Genomic DNA, 21,921 nt, shown 5'->3' with positions numbered 1-21,921 from the left:
TCAGGGTGAGGACGGGCAGAACCAGGCGCTCTGCTTGTAGGGCTTCTGGTGTGTGGGGGGGTCACAAAGAGCCCCCCCCCCGAGCATTGTGCAGTGGGGTCGTTGAGGCGCTTCCCAAGGCCATGCCACATCAGGGGCCCCGTCTCTCCAGGGTTTGTTTTTGTGGGGGCCAGGATTGAATCACACCCAGAAGTGCTCAGGGTTGACTCCTGTTCTGTGCTCAGGAATGCAGCAGCGCTGAGGTGTGGACCATGTGCAAGGCAAGCACCTGACCACCTGTGCTATCTCTCTGGCCCATTCTCTGTCTCTTAAAACCTCTCGTCCTTCTCAGCAAGCTTCTCCTTTCAGGAACCCCCCAATGCGGGGGGCCCCGCCAGACCACTCTCTGGCCCGCGGAGATGGCCCTAGGATCCGTAGGTGCAGGGAAGGACTGACCGAATAAACACAAGACACAAGAGACATGATGTAGAGAAAACAGGACAGAGCAGACAGGACAGCAGACAGGGTAGGATAGGACAGAACAGAACAGAATTTTATTCAGGGCAGCAGGGGCTTAAATACCCATCAGTACAGGAAAAGCACAATGCAGTTACACAAAAAGGGTCGTGCCCATATGTGGTTAGGAAAGTTACAGAGTCTATAAGTTTGACATACCATGCATTACAAAGTTTATACCAAGTTAATCATTGTCAGTTACAGCCATGACAGATGTTTTCTCAGGATAACCATACAAAGCACAGGCTTTACCTGCTGAGGGTCACGTAGGTCAGGATAGCCATACCTAGCACAGGCACGTAGGCCCTTGGTCAGTTAAAGGGCCAGCTTCCCACACCCCAACACCCCTGTCCCCATACAGTCTTACAAAGCTAGGCCTCCTTCTTTTTTTTTTTCCTTTTTGGGTCACACCCGGAAATCAATGCACAGGGGTTACTCCTGGCTCATGCACTCAGGAATTACTCCTGGCGGTGCTCGGGGGACCTTATAGGATGCTGGGAATCGAACCCGGGTCAGCCGCATGCAAGGCAAATGTCCTACCCACTGTGTTATCACTCCAGTCCCCAGAGATGGGCCTCCCTGAAGAAACCTTATTCCAAGGAATCAGACTAGTGGGGGAAGGAATCCAGGAGAAGAACAGTGGGTCGAGGGGCCTGGCCATCAGAGTGGCCTGGGCAAGGGTCTCACAGAGCATCACAGAGAGGACAGTGAGAAGCCAAGAATAGAGGCAGCAGGCCATGCCAGCAAGCAGTACTAGAGGGGCTGAAAACACCAGAGGCCACATCTGCGCTCTGTCCCGGGGGAAACTGAGGCCCAGCTGGTGAGGGGAAGGAGGTGCATATGCCCCTCAGAGGCATATGCCATGCCTGGGGGGAAGCTGACCTGGAGGTTGCTAAAGCCTTCTTGGAAGGGGGGGGGGGGTCAGGGGGGGCAGAGGGGGCCACCACTATCTCACTGTCTCAGGGTGCATTCTGTAAGTGACTAGGACTAAGTGGCCAAGATCCTCTAGGTGTGTATATGAGGAGAGGGAATGGGGGGTGGGGGGATATGGTTAAGCCCTGAGACCCTACTCCAAGGATCCTGCACTTTGCCCCTCTAGGAGGGTGGAGCGTTCTCAGGAGAGGGGAGGGGGTTAAGTCAGAGCAGAAACCTCCCTTCTTCACTCGGTTTCTTTATTCAAGCCTGGCTTTGAGGGTTTGGGCTGTAAAAGGCTTGTATGGGCTCTGTCCAGGTGCCACACATCTGGGTGACCCCAAGCCCTGGCCCCACACCCTGAGACCCAGCTGGGTGGCCGCAGAGCCCCCCACCAAGGAAGGAGGAGACACTTATTCGCCAAGGCATGAGGAAGCTATTCCCACATGTAAAAGACTTCTCTCTCTCTCTCTCTCTCTCTCTCTCTCTCTCTCTCTCTCTCTCTCTCTCTTTCTCTCTCCATGATTCCCCCAATTCGACAAGGCTGAGAGACCCAAGTTCAGCCATGGGGACCACCCAGGACGGAGATGACCAGGTCTCAGAGTGGGGCCCAGTCGGGGCCTAAGGGGCAAGGGGCCGCCCTCCATCTTCTGGGGGTCTCGGCCTGGATGCCCACCCGTAAGTGGGGGCAGCACAGTCCCCTCACACGGCCAGCGGAAACTGAGCCCCTGCTCTATACCAGGCCCCACGTCAACTTCATTAGCGCCGTGGCAGCCTGGAAGGGAAGAAACTGTGCCCATAGGTGGGACAGCCCCAGCACCAACAAGTAGGGGCGCCCACTGCAGGTCCATGGCCCCCTTCCACAGCAGACAGGGATTTGGGGCCCCCTCCATCAGTGCTGCCCTGTCCCAGACTGGTATATAAAGACCCTTCGGTGTAAAAAGCCTCAGAACTGCCTGTCCCACTCCCAGCCCTCCGAGGACCTTTCCCCTGGCAGGAAGCTGAGCTTAGTGAGCTCTGACCTCTGACCTCTTGCTCCCTCTCATTCTCTCTCTCCACCACCTCCTGCCGCCGCCAACTGGACCAAACCCCCAGATGGCCAGGCCACACCACTGGCCAGAGCAAAAGGGGGACACATGGATGGGTGCCTGGGCACTGCCACTGTACTCCAGCTCCTGATACATCACCCCTGTACCACCCCTGGGCACTGGGTCAGCTGGTGGTGGTGAGGGGGGCAGTCCCCAATCAGTCACAGCCGGGAGACGCCTCCCAATTCTCCCAGTCACTGGACTCCAACATCCCAGCCAACTTGGCCCCATCTGGCTGTGAGATTTGCATCGACTCTAGCACCTTCTGCTAGGCCTGCCAAAGACGGAGGCCAGGACCGGAGGGGCCTGCACGATTTGGCCCTGCCAAGCCCCCGACCCCTGCGCCCACCAGCACCAATGAACCCGACTCAACAGACCCAGTGCCGCGCCAGACCAGCCAAAAGAGCTCAGCGGCCAGTTCCAAGTTCTCCGCACAGGTTGGTCCCGTGTTGCAGTCAGAGGCTGGGGAGGGGTGGGGGGAGCCAGGTCGCGAGGGCTGCGGCCGCTGGCCAGACCCTTACCTTGCTCTGCAGGGGCGCGGCCAGCTGTTGCTGCTTGGCGATGTTCTCTGCCAGGCACCAGCACACCCTCTTCTTCTGCTCCCGTGAGTGCGCCTCCAACGTGAATAAGCACTCCGCCTTCTGACGTCAGGGCAGAGGGAGAGAGGCCGGTCAGCGCTGTGCCCTGCTCTGGGGGCTCCCGGGTCCCAGCCCATCACGGCACTCTCGAGGGGGTGCACGAGGGTGAGGCTGTCACCCGCCACCGCTGCTGCTGCCACCGCCCCCGGGAGGGGAGGGTCCACTAAAAGCCACAAATGCATGCTAATCCCTGGTGGCATCGAGGCAGCTGGAGGGGCGGGAAAGCCGGCCCGGGGGACCAGATGGCCAGCCGAGCTCCGTGTCCAGGGCTGGCGGGGAGGTGAGCAGGGCAGAGAGCCCCGGGATAGGAAAGATGAGGTCACCTCCAAGAAGGCAGCACAGAGCTGCAGTTGGGGTGGGGTGGGGGGGTACGGGGAACCCGAGGGCCTGGGTCTCTGGCCGCCTCTGATGTTTTGCACAGCCAACCCCCCCCCCCCCCCCACCCCAGACACACACACACACACACCACTACCGTGCTGCATCTGACCACAAGGCCACGGTCAGATGCGGGGTTGGAGGGACCCTCCTATGGGAGGGACCTACAAGCAACTCAAGACCCTTTGCCAGGCCTTTGGTGGGAAGTCCTGCTGCTCTCGCCAGCCAGACTGACCAAGTCCCCTTTGCGTCTGCTCTCGTGCCAATCCTTTATTTGTGGCAGGAAGTGTGGTCTCTCAGAAGGTGCTGGGGAAGACTAGGCCCCCAGCCGGCGATTCTCAGCCAGCTAGGCAGGATGTTCAGTGCATGGGCCTGGGACACAATGTGAATCTCCAGCACCCCGCCACCCCCCCCACCCCACCAGCTGTGCTTGTGGCCACCCCTGGCAGCGCTGGGGCAGGGGTGGGGTGGGGTGGGGTGGGGAGGGTGGGCCTCCAGAGCCACAGCTGGTGGTGCTCAGGGAGACCACGTGGCACCAAGAACCAAACCCAGGTTTGGCACCAGCTAGGCATGCACCCTAACCACTGCACTACCTCCCGCCCCCTCTGGTTCAGTTTCAGTGACACGTCATCCTTGTTGGGGACTGCCGTCTCTCTGGACTCGCCACCTCAGCTAGAAACTTCTAGAAACGCCTTTCTCATTGGCACCCCAAGCTGAGCTCAGCCAGCAGTGGCCTGGCTAAGCCAGGGCTCCCTGGAGGGAATAGGGGGGCGGGGGAATGTGGTCAAATCCAAGCGCAGATCACCAGGAGCTGCAGGCACCCAAGGAGACACCCTAGAGCAACCAGAGGTACAGGCACAGTGGGGAAGGGGTGCCAAACAGATGCCCTATGCTGGCCAGCATCCACCTCCTGGACTCAGCCACTGGGGCCTGCGAGTGCCTCCCGATTCTGCTGGAATCTGATCCTGTCCCCCAGAGCTGCAACAGGATGAACTCAGCCCAGGGCGGTGGGGGCGGTGGGAGGGGGTGTCAGGAGCAGACGCCAGAGGGCTGGGACCTGGAGGAAGACCACGGATCCCGCCAGGCCGCCCTCATCCAGCGCTGGGGCAGGCCTGGTCAGCATCCCAGCTGTGAGCCTTCCCAGCCGCTGACCTTGGGAGATGGGTCAAACAGGAGGGCAGGCATAGCCGTGGCCCCTCGGGGCAAAGGAGGCCTAGCCGGGCTCCCCAGGAGGCTGCTGCCCTTACCAAGGGTTCCAGCTAGATGCCAGGGGCCCCGTGCTGGGTCCCAGGGGTGGGAGAAGTCAGAGAGACCCGAGCTCCTCCTTGGGGCAGGCTTCCCATTCTGTCTTTGTTTGGGGGGGGGGCTTCCCAGGGCTACAGACTTCTCAACGGTCTCCCCAGGCCAGCAAGGGCCTTCGAGCTGTGAAGGCTGAGCCACAGGCAGGCAGCAAGGAAAAGGCTCGGGAGAAATTGTTCCCTGGGGTGCCAGGGTGAAGGTGCCAGCTGTGCTCACCAACTGACGTGAGCCTAGAGACCCCCTGCCCATGGGCGGTGGGGACAGGTAATCCTGCCCAAGCAGGCACCCAAGCCCAGAGAGCTAAGAGCCACCAGGAGGGGATCCCAGCCCCCCGCCCCAAGCACTGCTTGAGTGGTCTGCCAGCCCACCCACCCCAAAGAAATTGCTCCCTGCAGAAGAGCAGATCAAAGGCTTTGGGCTGGGTGAGGGGTGGGTGGGGAGCTGACATCACTTGGGGATATTTTCCACCCCAGGGATCCTTGGGGTGCCACCCCTCTGGGCCCAGCCTACTCCCCTGTGGCATTCCCAGGGTGCCGGCCACTTCTGTTCTGCACGGAATCTTCCAGAAATCATCAGTACAAACATCAGCGGGAGACGGAAGAAGGCCATGCCCAGGCCTAATGGTGTGGGTGTGGGTAGGGGGGATCCTGCAACTCCCACTTAGTACAGGCTTGTCCCCTTCCCAGAACCCCAGCCACCGCGGGGATGGGGACGCCTAGCCGCAGACCTCAGAACTCCCCAGGGGGACCATGCAGGAGCAGGCCTGAGTGCCCTCTGCCCCTGGTCGCTGCCCCTGCCAGGACGGGCTGTGGCACTGATTCAGGCCATCCTTCCGGGGGTGTTGGGTGGGGGCCCCTCGCCCACCTCTACTACAAACCCCTCCTACCCTGGGCCCCCTTCCTGCTGTGAAGCGGTGGGGGGCGGGGAGGGAAGTCTTCCTTTTATGTCATTATCTACTTGGAAAAGCACTTCCCCAGCCACGTCCTGATCCCTCTTGGATCTGTTCATTCTCTCCCCTTCCAAGAAGAGGTGAGAGGGTGGAGGCCGCTTTGCCGTTTTTTATGGAAAAGAAAAGTCACCCTCAGTGAGCCACAGAGAGGGGACTCAAGGGGAGGGTGAGAAAAACCACCTGCACAGACTCCCCCCCCAGACCTGGGAGGTCCCCCCCAGACCTGGGAGGCCCCACCCCCAGACCCTGGGAGGCCCTACCCCCAGACCTGGGCATAGCCTTCCTTGTGGGGGCCATTGGCAGGCCAGCAAAGCCCTAGCACGTCAGAAAAGGAACTGCAGGGACAGCTCAGGGAACTGATGGGCACACCCAGAGTTCGATAGGGAGGGGGCGGGAACATTATGGACCTGGCCCCCAACCCCTACCCCCCACCCCCACCCCACACACACCAAGCAGCACCAGGTATGCTCCTACTGTCCCCGAGCCTTGTTGGCCTTGAGCTGAACTGCAGTGACCCATCTCAGTAAGACCCTCATCATCTGCCCCAAGTCCCCTGAGTGCTGGGCCAGCCTCCTGTCCCCCCCCCCAAAAAAAGGAAAACTCCCACACAGGCAAAACCAAACCAAACCCAGAGAGCCTCAGTGCTGGCTGGCGGGTTACAGGGTTCGGGGAAGCTTTCTGCCCAGCTCTGCCCAGCATGTGCCCCTCGGCCTCCTCAGAAAAGCAGCAGGGGCTCCCCATGCCACATGGGCGGCAGGATCCTGAGACCCCCCCCCCCCATCCCACGGTGTCCTGTGGCTGTTTCCCAGCCCTGGAAAGTTCTGTGTGCAGCTAAGAGGGTCTCTGTCCTCCTGACAGCCACAGGCCGAGCCCTGCCCGCCGTGGCTCACCCTGGGTCCTAGGCTCCGGGAAGTCCTGTTTCTGCATCGGCCTGGCCACAGCATCAGTAGCCCTCAGCAGTTGTGTATAGGGCTGGGGCGTGGCCTCCCGTGGTCGGGCGTGTGTAGGAGGGCACCGCAGGGCCCCAGGAGTTAAGCCCGGGCTGGGCCAGTGCACAGGGACTGCTGTCTGAGATGGGTCAACACCTGGGGAGATCTTTGCTCCCCAAACTCTCTCAAGAGGAGTTTCACAGGCTGGATCAGCAAGGGGGAGAGAGAGAGAAACAAGAGAGAGAGAGAGAGAGACAGAGAGAGACAGAGGATGAGAGAAAGAGGGAGAGGGAGGAGAGGAGAGAGAAGGAGATAAAGGGAGAGAGAGGGGGAGAGAGAAGAGAGAGTAGGGAGAAGGAGAGAAGGAGAGAGAGCCAGTGCCCACCTGGGCAGTGGACAGGCCATCTGCCTCCATCTGCCTGGATCAGTGCTTCCCCCTCGAGTCCCCCAGCACCCCCCACCCAACCCCACGCCTTCCCCTATTTCACTGGCCCTGCCTGTGAACCATCTCTCCTCATCCACTTGGGACCCAATGGAACCACTTTAGCGCTGGGCCCAGCGCTGGTGCCCTCCAGGCCGGATACCCAGACCGAGTGGGCCGGTCGCCCCACAGGGTGCCCTGCTGTGCTCTGGTCAGCTCCCTGGCTCGGCTTGGCCGGGCACACAGCACCCCCGCCCCCAGGTGCCCCAGCACAGACCTGTGAAACCTGAGCCTCCCGCTCCCCCTGGAAAACCCAGCTCCCCTCCCCGCCCATCCCATCAGGCCCTGCTCCTGAATTAACGTCATCTTTGGAAACACGGGGGTTGGGGATGGGGGGGGGGGCGGGGATAAATGAGACCCGTCTGTTGGGGCTTGGCAAAGGTTTTCCTTGTAACCCAGTTCTCCGGATGTGACTTTGGGGGGTGTAAGGGGGGGAGGAGGAGAGAAGCAGCCACTGCTGTCCCTCCAGATGAGTAAACTCAGACAGAGAGAGAGAGAGAGAGAGAGAGAGAGAGAGAGAGAGAGAGAGAGAGAGAGAGAGATGTAGGGTGGGCGGGCGCTGAGAGTCCAAGCAGGACTCCCCCCGGAACCCGGGTATCTGCTGACGCCCAAGAGCCCTCTTAGCTTTCCCTCCGGGGGATCGATCCCACCAGGGCGCAGTGTCTAATGGAGAGTAAATGACTCTGAAAGCTCTATCGTCTCCCCGCTCCGTCCCCTCCAAACGCCGCCATGAAGCCGGCTCCCAGCTCAGCTGCCCCCCTCAGAGCCCCTGCCAAGCACGAGCCCAGCACTAAGTGTCTGGGCACAGTTCTTGCCGACTTTCACCCATCTCCCCGTGACAACATCCCGGCCAGGGCACTCACAGAGACCAGCAGGGCTGGGCTGGCCACCAAGGGGCCTTGGGGGGTAATCAGACAGGTCAAAGCCAGCTCCGATGCATATCCAGGGCTGACTTTCTCCCCACACCCCCTCCAAAAACACCAAAGAGAAAAGGCAGCTGAGCTAGCTAGAGAAAGGACCACCAAGTAAAGGATGCTTGGAGGACTCGCTCAGGATGGGAGATGTGTGCTGAAAGCAGACTATGGATCGAGCATGATGGCCACTTAGTACCGGTATTGCAAACCATAACACCCAAAAGGAGAGAGAGAGAGAGAGAGAGAGAGAGAGAGAGAGAGAGAGAGAGAGAGAGAGAGAGAGAGAGAAAGAGAGAAAAAAGGAGAGAGAGAGAGAGAGAGAGAGAGAGAGAGAGAGAGAGAGAGAGAGAGAGAGAATGTGCCTGCCACAGAGATGGGGAGGAGGGGTGGCGGGGGGAGGGGGAGGATGGGGGCAGGGTGGTGGTGGTGGATACTGGGATCATTTGGTGGTGGAGAATGGGCACTGGTGGAGGGATGGGTGCTCGATCATTGTATGACTGAAATGTAATCATGAACATCTGTAAGTCTGTAACTGTATCTCACGATGGTTCATAAAAAAAATTAAACAACAACAACAACAACAAAAAGACCCCAAAGCCAGATTCTTAGATTAGTGGCGTTGGCTTCCAAGTCCGAGGAGTCCAGAGTTCCCTTTGCCTGTCTCTCCCTTCCCCCCTGACACCTCAGTTCCCCGAAGCAGCTTCCTTTGGGGTTATGGCTAGTCACCTGGAGGCACTCAGGGTGCTGCTACAGACCAGGCGTGACCCTTGGGCCTGTTCTGGGTCTCTGCCTCCTCGTGTTCCTGGAGGGGACAGCTCCCCAGCCCTTTCCTTGCTGCTGCCCTCATTGCTCAGCCTTCTCTACTGCCCCCTCCGAAGACCCTTCCCAGGCTGGGGTGATTGGCGGCTCTGAAGCCAGTCGTGAGCTGCAGCCTGTTCAGTGGCTTCGCAGGGACTGAGGGGCACCAGGCTGGAAGAACAAAGACTCCGAGGCGTCAAGGACAGTTTAAGACATGCCCATCAGGGCTTCCCTACTGGGGTACATCAGAGTTACTGCCTCCAGGCTGACTGTGTTTTCTGGGTGCTGTGGAACGCCTGCTCGATTCGCCTCTCTGGCCCTGCCCTCTTTTTTTTTTAGGGGGGGGGCACTTGCCTTTGAGGCAACACAGGAAAACTGCTGGCCATGGTCCTGGTGAAGTCATGAGCCTGGGGTCCACAGGGTCCCCTGGCCTCTGAGTTAGGCCTGCCTGAGGCTGGAAAGCCGGCAGGTCCCCGCTGCCCCTCCTCACAGATCCAAGAGACAGACCGTCCACAGGTGGAGCAGACAGCAGATTTTGCCTGTGGGGGGCCTGGGTGTAAGCCCCAGTGCCACATGGTCTCCCTGAACTCCATAAGGGGGAACCCCCAAGCACAGGGCTGGGAGCATGGGAGTAGCCTCTGTGCACCCCAAAACAAACACCAGCCCAAGAGAAAAGAGCAAACTGCGAGAGAAAGCATTGCCTGGCCGTGGGACCCTGCTGCCTCATGAAGCCCCTCGCCCGGCCCCAACAGGAAGAAAAGCCGCAGCCCCCCATTCACCCGCTGGATCAATGGTCCATCGCGCCTCGCAGGGCCAAGCACGTCCCTGCTCCCCGGAAGCCAGCAAGCAGAAGTGCCTGGCGCCAGGAAAAACAAACTCAGCTTGGCAGACAACTGGCCTGGCCTTCAAGGATCTGGAGCAAGATTCCAGACCTAGCTGGTGGGGGGTGGGGGGACACCCAAGGCAGAAGGGGGCCGTGCCCTCCGGCTCCTCCCCACCCGCCTCCCAGATTCTCCTGTGAAAGCCCCAAAGGGCTAGCTACATCCTGTGGCCAGAAGCCATGGACTGATATTAGAAAAGTGGGGAGCGACCCCCACCCCCCCGGGCCTCTGGGCCATTCTGGGCAGCCAGGGTCCCTAGTTCAGCTCTGACCGGGTCATGGCCCTTCAGAACCCTCGACCGTCCCCAGAAGTTCCGTCTCGCCAGCTGTCTTCTCCCTCACGGGGTCTGTCTACCCCAGGAGACTCGGGGGACCACCTGCCCCTCTTCTAGGCAGGAACGGAAGACCGCTTTTCAATTGCAAAGGATAACCCCGGTCCCCCAAGACAGGCCCCAGGATTTTGGGGCGAGAGCGCCTGAAGCAGAAGGCAGGAGTGGGTGTAATGAATGCCTGGGGCAGAGCGCACCCCCGCCCGTCTTAGCAGAGACCCCAGGCTGGGAGCAGTGCATGCACTGAACAAGGAGCAGAAATTAGATGGCTCCATGGAGCTCCACTTTTCATGCCCCAGGACCCCTCCCCCTCCTCCCCCTGCCTCCCCGTCCCCTTGGATGAAACCATTGATTTAATGGTGTTTTATCTACCCAATTGCATCCAGCAATAAGTGGTTTGCCTAATTGCTCAGCGAAGGCAAAGTGCTGTCCATCAGAGCCTCCACTTGAACCGGAACACACGGGGCTGCTCCCTGCTTCAGACACAGACGCCCAGGCTTCCTTGCTTCCTTGAGCACCACTTTCTGGGGCGGGCCCAGAGGACACTAGCACCAGGGGTTCTGGAACAGGGACTAGAATGCTTGAGGGGCTCAGGACTCGGGGGGCGGGGGGGGGGGGGGGGGGGAGGTGTGTTCCTAGAAGATGAGGAGCAAGGAGGCAGGAACCAGAAGCAGGACAGGGAGCCGGGAGCCGGCTTGGCAGATGAAACACATGTTTTGCAAGCGTGGGCTTGTGACTTTGTGATCCCCAATGCTGCCCACAGGAGCCAAGAGCCGTTCTCCATCGCTCTGCTGTTTGGGCCTGCCAGTGCCACTCTCTGAGCATCCCACAAGCAACCTCCAGCTGCAGCACACCCAGGTGTGTGTGGGGGTCCCTCTCCCCCGACAAGGGTGCAATCACACACACACAAAGCAAGCACTACTGCCAGAAAGGCAAGGTGCAAATATTGTAGCCAGGCATGCAACCCTGAGTGGGTGTGTGTATGTGTGTGCGAGTGTGTGTGTGTGTGTGTGTGTGTACGCACACGTCAATGACTTCTGGGAAGCTCGACAACCAGAATGTGCATTACCACTGCCACTCAGGGAGGGCAGACCCCAGCGAGCACCGCGGCTGAGTACATACTTTGCATGACCCTGTCATTGCAATAACCATACCAGCTATGGGAAGGCAGAGTGGGGGGAGGAGGGGTCTAAAAAAATAGGGGTGCACCCTATATGGTTCCCTGAGCCTTGCCAGGAGTCAGCCCCGAGCACAGAACCAGGAGTCAGCCCTGAGCACTGCCAGGTTCTGGCTCCAACATACAACAAACCAATAGATAGAACCTGGGAACTCTCTAGAAAAGAGCTGGCCAAAGAAGAGGGGTAATGTGGGGCTGACAGGCAATGCCCCCACCAGACACACAGCCCCCCTTAGCCCCTCAGGGTGTGTGCATGGCCCACTGTCCTTCTTTAAGAGGGAGAGTCAGGCCTGGCCCCCACCCAAACCCCAGTGAGCTGGTATGGCAGCAGAGCGCAGCCCCAGAGCCTTGTCTCCGCCTGGCCTCTGATGCCCGGCCTTAGGACTCACCTCCGCCAGGTACAGCACACAGAACTTCAGGTCCTCGGAGGAGCCTGGTGGGAACAGAGGGGAGTTAGGGTGAGTCCCCCCCGAGCTGCCTACTCCCGCAGTCCTCCAGCCCAGCCCACAGTACTGCCCCGAGGTGCCTGTGTGTGGGACTTCCTGGAAAAAGAGGAAGAGAAACGTAGGCGCCCAGGCAGGACCACTAATAACTAACCAGGTTGAGTCACTGCCAGCAGGAGATGCCGCCCCAAGGAGCACGGTGGCCTCCCTGTGGGAGGAGGGGGGGTCAGGAGCAGTCTCGAAGCCCCCAGCAGCCCTGTCAGCCTGCCGGGGGGTCTCCCCTTCCCGTGCTCCCTGAACACCTGTCCTCTGGGACCCCGAGGGGACACCCAGAAAACCAGGTTTCTCTTCCTTCCCTGCCCACCGGTTCCAGATTCAACAAGAAGCCACTTAATCCCTGGGTGGGTGGGTGAGAGGGGGCGCAGGGGTTCTGTTTCCCACCAGGGAATGAAGGTAGTGGGGGGTGGGGAGAATCCAAGACCACCTGGCCCAGGTCCACCCTTGGCTGAGTTTCCGCAGTGTCCACTCAGCTCTGGCCTGGAAGCCTCAACTCAGCCACTGCCGGTTTCTGTGCCCAGGATGAGCTATGGAAGCTCAGGGGGCAAAAGGTGACCCCCCCTCCCCCACACCCAGAATCAGAAGTTTGAACCCCCGATGGAGGAAGGGACTCAGGGGGTGGGAGGGGTGTTATTTAGGCAGTGCCCAGGGAGAAAGTCGGAAGCAGCCAGCCCCCTCTTCCAGGACACTCCCTGGACCCCAGAACCTGGCAGCACCTCCCCTCCCGACACCCCTCCCCCTTCCCCCTATCAGGCTGGATCTAACTTTGTGTATTTCCAACAAGCCCCCTGCCCAGGCTGGGGAGAGCAGACAGGCCCCAGGGGTCTGAGCAAATGCTTCAGGGCAGGTAGGAGTCAGAGAGAAAGCACAGTGGGAGGCCGCTTATCCTGCACTCAGCCATCCTGGTTAGATCCTCAGCATCCCATATGGTCCCCTGAGTGAGCCCTGCCAGGAGTAATCACTGAGCACAGAGCCAGGAGCAGGTCCTGAGCACCACTGAGTGTGACCAAACAAATACCCAGACAGGGACCGTGTATAGGAGGGTCAGCAGGACCAGGAGCCGGGCACTGTGCCGGGGAGTCCCAGCCCCTCAGAAGGGGCCACTGGGAAAAAGCAGAGACCCTGGGTGGTGGCTGGGCAGCTTGAGCCAGGGAGGAAGGGGACGCAGCCTGATTCTGTCCCCCAAAACAAGTTCACAGCCTCCGGGGGCTCCTAACCTTCACCCCCACCCCACGCCCACCCCATCAGCCCTCGGGCTCCTCGAGGAAGCCGGCCCCAGGGAGGTCCCCCAATACACCGCTGCCCCCAAGAAGGTGTCAGAGAATCCAGAACCGGTCTCAACGCCAAGCTGGGTGGAAACGGAGAAAGTGTGCTGAGTCAAGGGATCGTAAGAGGAGAGAGGAGCTGGAGCGATAGCACAGTTGGGTACAGTGCTTGCCTTGCACACGGCCGACCCAGGTTCAATCCCTGACATCCCATATGGTCATCCAAGTAGGGCCAGGAGTGAGTCCTGAGCACCACCACCTGTGCTCCCGTAAACTCCCCCCGCAAAGAAAGAAAGAAAAGAAAAAGGAGAGAGTGAAGACCTGGGGTGGGGGGCTGGAGCAATAGCACAGCGAGTAGGGTATTTGCCTTGCACATGGCTGACCCGGGTTCAATTCTGAGCATCCCATATGGTTCCCTGAGCACCACCAGGAGTACTCCCTGAGTGTAGAGCCAGGAGTAACCCCTGTGCATCACCAGGTGTGACCCCCCCTTCAAGAAAAGGAAAAAGAAAAATACCTAGGGTGGGCCAGGCCCCTTGGAGTAAATTCTGAGCCGCTCCCTAAAGCAAAAAAAAAAAAAAAAAAACCGTATTCCTGGGGCCAGTGCTGCCAGCCAGAGCCAGATAAAAATACCCTGATGGTGAGAGAGTACAGAGGTTAAGGTGCTTGTCCGAAATGCTGCTGAACCTGGTTTGATCCTCAACACCCCATGGGGCCCCTAGAGCACTACCTAGAGCGATCCCTGAGCACTGCCACAAATAAACCCCGAGTGGATGTGGCACCCAAGCAAATGTCCTCTGCTTCTCCCCATCCAGAAATGGGGGGCGGGGGTGGGGGTGTCCTCGCAGCCCAGCTCTGCCTACACGGAGGGTGAAGACTGGGGCTGGTTTTTGCTTGTTTGTTTGTTTGTTTGTTTGTTTTCATAACCAAGCAGGGCTGATCCTCGACTTCGCTGCAGCAGCCTGCCCTCGGGGTCTGGGAGAAAGGCTGGGGTCAGGGTCGATGAGGGGGCTTCGAGGACCCCAGTGGAGGGAGAGGAAGGACTGGGAGGAAGGGGGCGTGCCTGCCCGCGGGGGCCTTGTCCGATTTCCTGGTCTGTAAAGCCACCCCCCAACACCCCCCAACACTCCTTCTCCTCCCCTCCCCTCACCCCTGCCCCCTGCAAGCCCCTTCCTAAAAGCCTGGTGTGGTTGTCCCTCGAGGAAGGACAGAATGGGGGCAGAGCTCAGCAGGACCACCCGCCTTGGGAGCCAAGGGGGCTGGGCAGGAACAGCAGCTGCAGTGTCCCAGACAAGCCCCCGCCCCCCACCGCCTCCCAGAAGCCCTCGGGAGTGTTTTGCAAGAGCGGGAGGGAAAGGACAGTGAGACGTGCCCACGCAGGCCCCCCCGGCCCACAGCATTAGGACTTCCATGTTGAACCAGTCCCTGGTTCCTTCCTGTTGGACTCCCTGGCCCCACCCAGCAGGAATGTGTGGGCTGGGCAGGGGGATCCCCAGTCCGGGGCATTACCACCCCCGATAGCTGGGTGAGGCCCAGAGGGGATTTTCCATCCCAGGTGTGAGATCTCCCCCGCGACTTCCCCCCATTCTCCACCACAAGAGGTGGCCCTGAGAGCCCACACTGGGGCCCCAGGAAGGGACGCAGGCTCGCTCAAGGCTGGCACTGGGGACCTCCAGAGCCTGGGCTCAGCCCTCCCTGGCCTCCCCCCACCCTGTATATCTCTCCCCATCTTCCTCCACTACACGCCCCACCTCTTCTGACTCCTCCAACACCCCCCACCCACGTCCACCCCAGTAGCCTAGAGCCGGGCGAGCTCGGAGGGTGAGCCCCAACACATCCACGTCCCCGTCAAACTTGGGCACCCCGCTGCCCCTGGGGGAACTGAGAGCCCCAGCTGGACATTTCCAGGCCATCCCCCAGCAGGCCAGGAAGACACACAGAGGGCGGGAGCCGGCCAGGCAGAAACAAAGAGCCGTGGAGACCGTGGGCAGGAAGAGGCCACAATGGGGCCAGCAGGCAGGCCGAGCCGTCTTGAGGGTTGGTCAGTTGGCCAGCTCTCAGCGCGTTCCCATCACTCTGCCGTTCAGCACTGCTGGAGACTGGGGGTGCCGGGCAGTGGGAGGGCCTCAGCCGCCCCAGGAAGGAACCCCACCCCCACCCTCAGTCCCGGGGTCAGTCACCTCCGGTGGGGGCAGGGGAGGCTGTTCCCAGGGCCCCTGGGGTCCTACGGGTCTCTCAGCCACAACCCCAGGCCTCAGGCCACGCCCACAGATCTTCCAGAACCCAGGAGAGAATGGAGGTCACCTGCCTCCAACCTTAGGCCTGAGCCTGGGGCTCTGCACAGGGATACTGCAGCCGAGGCCAGGCGGGCACCCCGCAGGGTGGAGGCTGCACCCCAGGGCCCTGTTCAGCTTCTTAGGAAACAGCCCTGAGAGGGGGCTGAGGGGCTTGGGAGGGAACTCGGAAGGTTCCTCATCCTTGTTTCTCCATCAGCTCAGCAGCCAAGGGAAGCTCAAGTCCCCGCCCCACCAGGAGCCAAATGGAGCCCAGGCCTCAACCTCCCAGCTGCTACCCCTGGTTCTCCAGGTCCTCCTCCAACCCTCCTCTCTCCCACCCAGCCCGTCCCCCCATCTTTCTCTCTTAGCAGGCGGGTAAGCAAACTAGCGATCTGGGCTTGCAGCCCAAATGACAAGCGTGACAGACAGAGAAAGGGCCTTATAATCATGCAGCACACAGTAGCCCACACTGCCCCCCAGACTTCTCAAAGCTGCCCAGGTCCTAGATGGTCTCAACTGGCAGTGGGAGAGAGGGAGGGATTGCCCAGCGTGAGTGTACATATGTGTGACCATGTACATACATGTGTGTGAGTATATGTGTGCATGCATGTGTCTACATGTCCGTGAGTGTGTGCACACATGTATGTATGGCTGTGGGCATACACATGTCTGAGTGTGTGAGTTGTGTGCATGCATGTCTGTGAATGTATGAGTATATATGCATGTGTGCACATGTGTGTGAGTGTGTGCATACACTTGTGAGAGTGTGTGAATGAGTATGTACATGCATGACTGTGTATACACTTGTCTGAGTGTGTGTGAGTTGTGTAAGTTACATGTTTGGGTGTGCACATGTGGGTATGTGCATGTGTGCATGTGTGCACACATGCCTGAGTGTGTGGGTGTGTGCATATATGTCTGAGTATGTGTGCATGACTGTGTATACATATGTTTAAGTGTGTACACATGCGAGTTTTGTGCATACATGTGTGGGTGTGTACATACATGTATGTGCGTGTACATATGTGAGTATTGCATACATGTGTATGAATACGTATATGAGTGTGTGTATGACTGTGTACACACATGTCTAAGTGTGAATTATGTCCACACACATGTGTGTGAGTCTGCATGCATGTGTGTAAATGTGCATGTGTACATGAGCACATGTGTGTATATACTAGTATGTTCACATGTGAGTGTGCCTATGTATGAGTATGCTGTAAGCATGTGTGAGTGTGTCTGAGTGAGTGTGTCTGGGTGAGTGTGCTGTATGAATGAGTGTGAGTGTGCTTATGAGTGTGTGAATGAGTGTGCTGTGTGAGTATGCTGTGTGTGCCTGTGAGTGTGTGAATGAGTATGTATGAATGAGTGTGCGTGTGTGTGATTGAGTGTACTGAGTGTGAATGTCTGTGCTGTGGGCTGTATGTGCCTGTGAGTGTGTGTGAATGAGTGTCTGTGAGTGTGTATGAGTGTGTGAATGAGTGTTTGTGAATAAGTGTGCTGTGTGTGTCTGTGAGTGTGTGTGAATGAGTGTGCTGTGTGTGCCTGTGTGTGAATGAGTGTTTGTGAATGAGTGTGTGTGTGATTGAGTGTGCTCTGTGTGAATGACTGTGCTGTATGCTGTGTGTGCTGTGTGTATGAGTATGTCTGTTTGTGAGTGTGTGGATGAGTGTGCTGTGTGTGTCTGTGAGTGTGTGTGAATAACTGTGTGTGAATGAGTGTGTCTGTGAGTGTATGAATGAGTGTGCTGTGTGTGCCTGTGTTTGTGAATGAGTGTGCTGTGTGTGTGTCTGTGAGTGTGAATGAGTGTGTGTGAATGTGTGTGAATGAGTGTGTCTGTGAGTGTGTGTGAATGAGTGTGCTATGTGTTCCTGTGAGTGTGTGTGTAGGGGCGGGCATGCAGGGGTTGGCAGGGTTGGACTGGGCAGCAGGAAAGAGGAGGGAGGGCATGGTCCCAGAAGCTCTCACCTGGCCCCTCCCGTGGGTGTGTGTGTTGGGGCCGAGGGTCCCTGGGAGGTCAGGGTTGGCGCTGAACCCCTGAGGGGCCCACACCTCGCCCGTGACCGAGGCAGATGGCACGGGGAAACATGCCCTGGGCTGGTGAGGGCAGGAGAGGCAGCAACCGAGGAGTGTGCTGACTTTCTGCGGCGGCTCGCGTGGAGGTTCCCACACTGCCGGGGTTCTCAGGAGGAAGAACGGGGAGAGAGGGGGCCACTGGGCTCGAGGCTCGGCCTTGCCCACTGGCAGGAAGTTGCCCAGAGCAAATGCGTCAAAACAGAATTCTTAGGCTGGGCACTGCTTTCCTCCCGCCGGGCCCCCTTGCTCAAACAGGTCTGTTGTTGTTTTCGTTCATCTGGGAGAGGAAACCGGGCCCCTTGCAGCCGAAGCCGGAGACCGCAGGCGCCAAACCAAACCTCTGGGCAGCTTCCCAGCCCCCTGAGCTCCCCGGCTCAGTGGAAAGTTTGCCGGGTAGAGGCACAACTTCACACTCCCACATGCTCGGGGCGCCAGCCACGGGGGACCCCGGGCAGCCGCATCCCAGGCCCTAGCTGGGAGCTGCAGAGGGGCGCGCGCGAGAGGGAGATGGGCATCCCTGTGTCCTGGACGTGTGGGTGGAGGGTGGTCACCGACGACCTGGTGCAGGCCAGCACCCCTCCAGGGCACATAAGTCACCATGGCTGCCACAATTCTATTAGTCTCCCGGGTACCCCACAAACAGGTGGGCTCAGAACTGCAGAACGGCTTGCCCCGGACAGAGAGGGTGGGGCCAAGATTCTGACACAGGCCTCTCCCCACCCGAGCCCACCCCACTGCCCCCCCGAAAGAGGGCTGGAGAGAAGACTTGCAGCAGAATATGGGGGGTCTGGAGAGAGCCACAGAACATCAGGATGCCACAGAGCACTGGAGTGTCCAGCCTAGGGCAGCAGGCAGTGTCCAGGGTCCTCGCGGGGCTGGGCAAGCAGCCTATGTGAGGCCCTGGGTGGGATCACCAGCACCCTCCCCGCAACCCACTACACAAACACACACACACACACACACACACGCTCAATCAGCCTCTGGGCCCAGGGGCAACTGCACAGAGCTGGACCCCCCTGGGCACACAGCCACCCTGGGGGTGGCCCAGGTCCGATGCTCACTCACCTTCCTGCAGCTTCACGCTCTGCAGGTACAGGGGGTTTCTCAGCACGTTGCAGAGTCCTGGCTCGTCCTCCTTGGTGAAGAGCAGCAGGTCCGAGTAGGCAAACAGGGTTACCTGCAGTGTTGGAGAGCAAACACACATGCGTGGAGACTCACACACATGGAGGCATGCACACACACACACACACACACACAAACACACACACACACACACACATTCACACACTCAGGAACTGGCAGCTCTGGGTTCCCGGCTGCTCAGCCGGCATTGGATGCCCCTGGCCTGAGCCTTTCCCCAGGTCAGACAGGGATGTTGGTGGTCCCGGGGAAAAGCCTTCATCACATTCCCAAGGACACATCCAGGCCAGACTCCGGAGTCCTTCTCCAAGCTCCTGACTGCTGCCTTTGCACTCCTCAGAGCAGGAAAACATAAGCAGAACCTAAATGCCACTCAGATCCGCCCTCCTCCCCCACAGGGCCCCCCAGACTTGGACCTGGAGGTACAGGAAGAATCCCCTTTGCCAGAGTCCTGAAGCCCCATGCCCCAGCAGTCATGGTGGCTGGGTAAGTGGGTTCAGTTCCCTGCACACCGCTGGCACTGACCAGGGTCCTCACTCGCCTGGGCAAAGAGAAGCGAGTCCTATAGAAGCGGGTTTCCCTGTAGTCTCCTGGGACGTGCTACGGAGGCTGAGGAGAAAAACACTCTACCTGGCAGGTGTTATTACCAAATTCCTGACGGGTCCCCTTCCATCGCATTGAAATAAATGAACGTGCAACTTGGCTCCCTCCCCCCACAAAAGGAGCCAGTCACTTACGCTCCAACACAGACGTGCACATAACATTTATCGTTTTTATGCACTCGCTGCTCCAAAAATAAAGGGGAAATCTATTTTTAAACATTATAGGTAAACCAACAGTCATGCTCAGCATATTTCTAAATGTTCCGAAATCCACTTGATCCTCTTAATGCCACTGCAGATTATGCTGTCCTTTGTTGCATAAATCCTACCATGGCCTTCGGTCCAAAGCAATAAAATCCAATTTTAGATTCTCCCCCAAGAAAACAGATGATGCATTCTGTGAACTTCCCTTTGAGGCGTCAAAGCCTGGCACATGATCTCTTCCAAAGAAATCAGCCAGAGGAGATTGGCAGGTGCCAGCACTGGCCTTGTGTGCATTGGATGAAAGCTGAAGCCGATGCGGGAACGTGGGCCAGGTGGTGCTTGGACTGTGTCCACCCCCCAACTCCACCTCTGAGCTCTCTGACAGAATCTTAAAGCAAACGAAGCACAGGGACTCCCATCCAGAGAGGAACTAGAGACTAAAGCCCTCTGCATCCCGAAAGCCGGTTGCTGTGCCACTCTTCGAAAGATCGGACAAGGGAATGTGAGCCGAACTGAAAATCAATTATCCATCATGAGCCCAAATAGTGCCAAGTGCAAAGTACCTCAGATGTACTGCGGTTTTGTGAATCATGGCTGTGTTCTTCCCTGTAATTGCACCTGGTTTTCTTTTTTAATGTCTGAGACAGTACACTCTTCACTCTAAAGGGTGGGGTTTTTACTTCCTGCCTTCCTAAACATTCTTTATTTTGGGTTGGAAAATTTGTTGCTTTTGTAATTTCAAAATATGCGTTCTAGAGGCCAGAGGCAAAATAACTGGGGATAAGGCACTTGACTTGCCTAACATGAAACTGATCAAGGTTTTGATCCCTGGCATATGATTTTCAGAGCACCACCAGGAGTGATCCCTGAGCACAGAACCAGGAATGATCCTTGAGTATAGAGCCAGGAGTGATCCCTGAGCACCACCAGGAGTGATCCCTGAGCACAGAACCAGGAGTGATCCCTTAGTATAGAGCTAGGAGTGATCCCTTAGTTTAGAGCTAGGAGTGATCCCCGAGCACCACCAGGAGTGACCCCTGAGCACAGAACCAAGAATGATCCTTGATTATAGAGTCAAGACTGATCCCTGAGCACCACCAGGAGTGATCCATGAGCACAGAACCAGGAATGATCACTGAGTACAGAGCCAGGAATGATCCCTGAGCACAGCTGTGTCTGGCCCAAAAGACAGATAAAGACTTAAAAAGATGAGCAGAGGAGACAACCATCACAAAGTGAAGGGAGGCAGGGCAAAGGGTCCCTGAGTCTAGAAGATCTGGGTGGAGAGGAGGAACGACTCTCAAGTCTGTGCAGGGAAAGGAGAAGGCGAACCCCATGGGGCGCACACTTCGACTCGCCACTCGAGGCAAGAGTGTTGCCTACAGCCACCTCCAGACACCCTGACAGGTACAACCTGTGGCGGAAAGGCTGGGGGGGGGGGGCTGAAAAAGTCCCAACTGACCGGACCCCCAAGAGAACTAGGTAGACAGCAAGCAGGGCAGGGCCCTGGCAAGGTGAGCAAAGCTCCCGGCTCTGCTCTGGCCCTGGTCCCCAGAGCTGAGGACCTGGTCTAGACGGGAAGCGATTACGGCCTCAATAAAGAATTTCCCCCAAAGGTCAGGTCAGGGAAAAGGCAGATTGCCACAGAGCAGGAGGCTGGGCAGAAGGGCAAGCGTGCCAGGCGGGGGCCAGCTGGGTCCTCGCCTGCTCACCAGCAGAGCCCACATCTGCCCACAGAAGGGAAACGCCCAACCCCAGGGCCTGCCACCCGCCACAGCTGGTCCTGGGGAACACCTGCTGCTGGCCCACACTTGCTCCTGGGGCACATCTGTTTCCCCAGGGGTCAAGGCTAAGGGAGCACTTGTAACAGGAGGGCCACTCTCCCAAGGAGCCCAAGGCAAGCCTCCAGCTGGGAATCCTGCCCCAAGGCAGGGCCCTAGTTAATGGTCAGTTCTAAGAAACTGTGAGTGGAGTCCCAAGGCCCACACTGCCAGAGCTTTGAGCATGGGGCCTGGCACCACCTGGTACCACGTGTGGATGCTCAGGAGTGCAGGTGAAGACACGTGGGGGGCTGATCCAGCATGCAAATCTCCATATATATATGGGGCTGGAGCGATAGCACAGTGGTAGGACATTTGCCTTGCACGCAGTCAACATGGCCGACCCGAGTTTGATTCCTCCGCCCCTCTCGGAGAGCCCGGCAAGCTACCGAGAATATTTCGCCCGCATGGCAGAGCCTGGCAAGCCCCCCGTGACATATTCAATATGCCAAACACAGTAACAACAAAGTCTCCAATGGAGACGTTACTGGGCCCGCTCGAGCAAATACATATATATATAATTTTTTTTTTTGTATTATATACTTTGGTCACATCCAGCGGTGCTCAGGGATGACTCCTGGTTCTGTACTCGGGAAATCACTCCAGGCAGTGCTCAGGGGAGCATTTTGGATGCTGGGAATTGAACCCAAGACAAGCGTCCTACCCACTGTATGATGGCCCCAGCCTTCCTGGTGCATTCTGGAAGCTTGTGGCATCAGGGACAGCAAGTCCCCATGTGGGACTGGACCAGCCCGAGCATGCTCAGGCCAG

The 21,921-nt window shown here is 58.4% G+C and overlaps 1 protein-coding gene across 2 annotated transcripts in view; it reads right to left on the bottom strand.

Moving 5' to 3' along the window:
• The window catches only part of RGS3 (regulator of G protein signaling 3), a 135,883-nt gene that overhangs the window by 58,923 nt on the left and 55,039 nt on the right, over positions 1–21,921 (bottom strand). For both annotated transcript variants that reach the window (XM_056135385.1, XM_056135383.1), the window contains 3 exons: positions 18,450–18,561; positions 11,654–11,697; positions 3,017–3,136 (listed from right to left, as the gene is read on the bottom strand). In XM_056135385.1, the coding sequence (XP_055991360.1) occupies positions 3,017–3,136; positions 11,654–11,697; positions 18,450–18,561 (276 nt within the window). The remainder of the gene's footprint in view (positions 1–3,016; positions 3,137–11,653; positions 11,698–18,449; positions 18,562–21,921) is intronic.

Source organism: Sorex fumeus, unplaced genomic scaffold (assembly GCF_029834395.1).
Source record: "Sorex fumeus unplaced genomic scaffold, SorFum_2.1 ptg000111l, whole genome shotgun sequence".
In the NCBI taxonomy this organism is placed as follows: Eukaryota; Metazoa; Chordata; class Mammalia; order Eulipotyphla; family Soricidae; genus Sorex; species Sorex fumeus.
The sequence above is the reverse complement of the archived record's forward strand: the minus strand, read 5'-3'. Positions and strand labels throughout refer to the sequence as shown.